Below are 3,734 nucleotides of genomic sequence, written 5' to 3' on the forward strand. Positions count from 1 at the left end.
ATGGTCTTACTCCGTGGGCCTTGGTCGAGAAGTTTTACAATGGGCTGACATATGAGACACAGGCTAGTTTCGACACTGCTGCTGGAGGTAACTTAATGTATAAGAAAAATTTAGTAGAGTGTAATGAGTTATTTGAGAGTTTTTCCCAGTCCGAGTTTGCTAAAAAGCCACGTCATTAGTACACCCTCATCCGTCCGAGGTGTGCACCAGGTCAATCTTGATAATAGTGTGGCTGCTGCCTTAGAGAGTCTAGCCAGTGAGATTAAAAACCTTAAGGCTAAGATAGATAAGTGCGAGTTGTATAGAGGAGGGCATGGGACTTCATATTGTCCATTGATAACTCACGAGCAGGTAGAGTTCATAGGTGGGCAGAGTAGGGTTCCTAATGCATTTAATGGTAATAATAATTCAAACTGGAACAACTAAAAGAATAATAATTATAACTCTAATTGGCGTTCTTCCGGTACACCCCCTAATTTCCAATCAAATTCAAATCTTAATCAGGGGCAGGATCAGTTGTTTAGTGGGGATCAAAGTAGTCAAGGTGGGAGTAATGGGTAGGACTTGAGTAGTGGTATTGGTAGGTTAGAGGAGATGATGAAGCTAATCCTAGTTAGAGATCAGGACACTCAGAAAAAAATTGCCTCATGATTTGCTTTTAAGGAATCACCAGTCCACACTCTTAGATCTTCAGAGAACCGTAGGTGATATAGCACGACTTCTAGATGAGAGACCCCCAGGTTAATTTTCAGATTTTACTCATCAGAATTCGGCTGCTCAAATAAATGCCATTTCAACTTGTAGTGGTAGGGTTTTAGGTCCGGAGAGAGAGATTGAGGTAGAAGAGAGTGAAGAGTTAGTTGATGAGGAGTAGTGATGGAGACTCCTGGGAGGGTGCAACCTAGGCTAGACCCAGCAAGTACCGCACCTACCAGTGAGTCCATAGTTAGAGGAAGTGAGGAAAAGAAACCAAGAGATGTTAGGCCTTCACCGCTTATAGATCATTCTCGTATCCCGTATCTGGCCCGTGCTAAGAATCAGAAATTTCGTAGAGAATACGGGAATTTTCTAGATATGTTTAGGCAGCTTAGGATTAATCTTCCGTTTATCGAGGTCCTCCAGCATATGCCGAAATATGCCAAGTTCTTGAAAGATATTCTTAAGCGAAAGGAAAGTCTGCAGGAGCTTTTGACCGTTCCACTGAACGGAGAGTGTTCGGCAATAGTGCTTAATAAGGTTTCGGAAAAGTTACCCGATCCCGGTGTTTTACCGTTCCTTGTTTGTTTGGTAAGGATACCTCGTGTCAAGCATTAGCGAATCTAGGAGCTAGCATAAACTAATTGCCATATTCATTGTTTAAGAAGCTAGGCGTAGGAGAACTTACACCCACCCACATGACCTTGTCTTTAACTGACCGTTTGGTGAAGTACCCTAGGGAAATCATAGAAAACTTGCTAGTGAAAGTCGATGGTTTAGTCTTCCCCATAGATTTTGTGGTTTTAGATATAGAGGCCGATGAGAGAATTCCTATTATTTTAGGTCATCCATTTTTGCGTACTTCTAGGGCACTCGTGGATGTATTTGATGGTAAGATCACCCTTAGAGCTAGCGACGATAGTGTCACTTATATTGCTAAATCCATGAGACACCCGAGTGGTCAAGACGGTCTCATTGATCCATGTCATCTCGTTTATGCAATTGAGTCTGTTATTCTCAGTATGGATCCACGTCTTGAGAACCCCCGTTCTGTCAGAGTTTGTTTGGAGGAGGAGAGAGAAGTAGTGAGTTCTTGGGAGTCGATGGAGTTTGATAGAGAGAGAGAGGCGGTGAAAAGCAGAAGTTTGTGGAGTTTGGAGGAGTTGGAGATAAGAGGAATATGATGGAAGATGAATGGTCGTATCGTGATGCAGTTTCTTGGAGGACCATGGAGTTTGACCGAGGTGGAGGAAGCTCCACTTGGGCAGCTGATTAGAACACATAGGAGAGTGTCTTGAGTGAAAACTCAAGTGTAGAGTTTGTATAATTATTCCATGTTTGAGTCTTGTCGCGTCACTAACGTAGATTTTTGTAGTTCTTCTTTGTTTTTGTTTTTATGTTTTGCAGGTTTTGAGCTAGAAAATTGACCCCCATGGAAGTTTAATGCAAATTTCAAGTGTGGGGATGGAGCAGCAGGAACCATATACTTTTATTTATTTATTTACTGCTATTATTTATATTATATGTTGTTTTTGATTGGTTGGTCCGGTTCCATACATTGAATGATTTATATCTATCGAGGTTGATAAGATGAATTTTAGATATTGTTTTTGTTGTTACCGCTTCCGCTCGTGTACAAGAGAAAAAGTTGATACTGGTTGTGGAGCACGTTCGGAGATGGAGGGCATTTATGGATGAAGACTTTGGCATCATATTGTCATTCTCATATTACCAGCTAAGTCTTTTCTATTATCTATCAGCTAGGGTTTTAGGTTTTTGTATTCCGATTTATTTTATCTTTTCGTCCTTATCCTTGCATTGAGGACAATGCAACATTTAAGTGTGGGGATAAGACATTTGAGTCGTAGTTAAATTTTAATCATACTTAAAAAAAATGTCCCTTGATTTTGTTTCTTTTTGTACTTAAATGGGAGATGAGGATACTTATCGGGAATCGGTTTTTCAAACTACTAATAATATGATATAATATTAAAGTAGGCGTACTTAACTTGGGATGTGTCGGTAGGTTCCATTGCATATTCTTAATAAACCTAATTAATCTTAAATTTTGTGGGTTCTCTTCCTAAGGGGGGATAGTGAAGCTGAAATTCGATAAGGCATAAGGAGTATTACCATAAGCTAATTACCCTAAGGTGGTGAGAATTGAATGCACTTTAAAAATTAGCATGCCACTCTGTTTGATGAAAATAAATAAAGAGTGGTGGCGCCCCGCAAATGTCCAATTTTTATACGAGCTTAGAATTTAGTTATATATTTTTAGGTAAAAGATGCCTAAGTGTACAATAAAAAAAATAAAAATAAAAAAATTAAATATAAATATTTCATAAGTTGATCTAAAAAATGAAAAGGAGAAAAGTTATATAATGAACAATGCCAAAGAAGCATTCTCAAAAATAGAAAAAGAGGCCAAAGTGCACATACTAAACGAGACTGAGAGTTTACGTGTTACCAAGGGGATGGCGACTCTAAGGATACACTATTGGGGCTTGAAAGGGCATATATAGGACAAAGTCCAATAATATTTAGGGCATGCTCGTACGACCTCACTTGACCTATCATCCATTAATTCCATCTAAGTGCACTTTCTTCTTACCATTAAGGGGTTGGTATCTTACGGTGATATGTTGAACCAGTTTGCTTCAACTCAATTATTTTAATTGTCTTCACTATGCTTGAGATGGGGTAGGTGGATCTTAACTCCAAAGGTGTGAGACCCATTGATTTTTGATATCACATGAACTTAAATGCTTAATGTGTGTGGGGGCTTGATAGGCTGGTGGCTGGGTTTAAGTGGACAACAATATATGCAATCGCAGTTTTTACGCTTATCTGAGCTTTAGGATAATCTGTATGTTTGTTAGACTGTATTTCTCCGATGCTGATCACATTGCAGTTAGACTTTTTCAAGGACGAAAAAAGGTTAAGTGTGGGGATATTTGATATAACGTTTATTATTCATTAAACCCCGTGTATATTTTATCTATTATTTTATTAGTTTTGGTCAGTTTCTCGTAAGA

At 38.9% G+C, this 3,734-nt stretch overlaps 1 protein-coding gene across 1 annotated transcript; it reads left to right on the forward strand.

Annotated features, from left to right (window-relative positions):
* Positions 1-876: 876 nt before the first annotated feature.
* Positions 877-2,123, forward strand: LOC143627372 (uncharacterized). The gene is made up of 3 exons (XM_077097214.1): positions 877-1,278; positions 1,365-1,587; positions 2,104-2,123. Exons 1-3 carry the CDS (start codon positions 877-879, stop codon positions 2,121-2,123), a joined length of 645 nt encoding a protein of 214 aa, XP_076953329.1.
* Positions 2,124-3,734: the final 1,611 nt, after the last annotated feature.

The sequence above is a fragment of the Bidens hawaiensis genome, unplaced genomic scaffold (assembly GCF_021521415.1).
Source record: "Bidens hawaiensis isolate Kalapana, Puna unplaced genomic scaffold, B.hawaiensis_p1.1 tig00004664_1, whole genome shotgun sequence".
Classification (NCBI taxonomy): Eukaryota; Viridiplantae; Streptophyta; class Magnoliopsida; order Asterales; family Asteraceae; genus Bidens; species Bidens hawaiensis.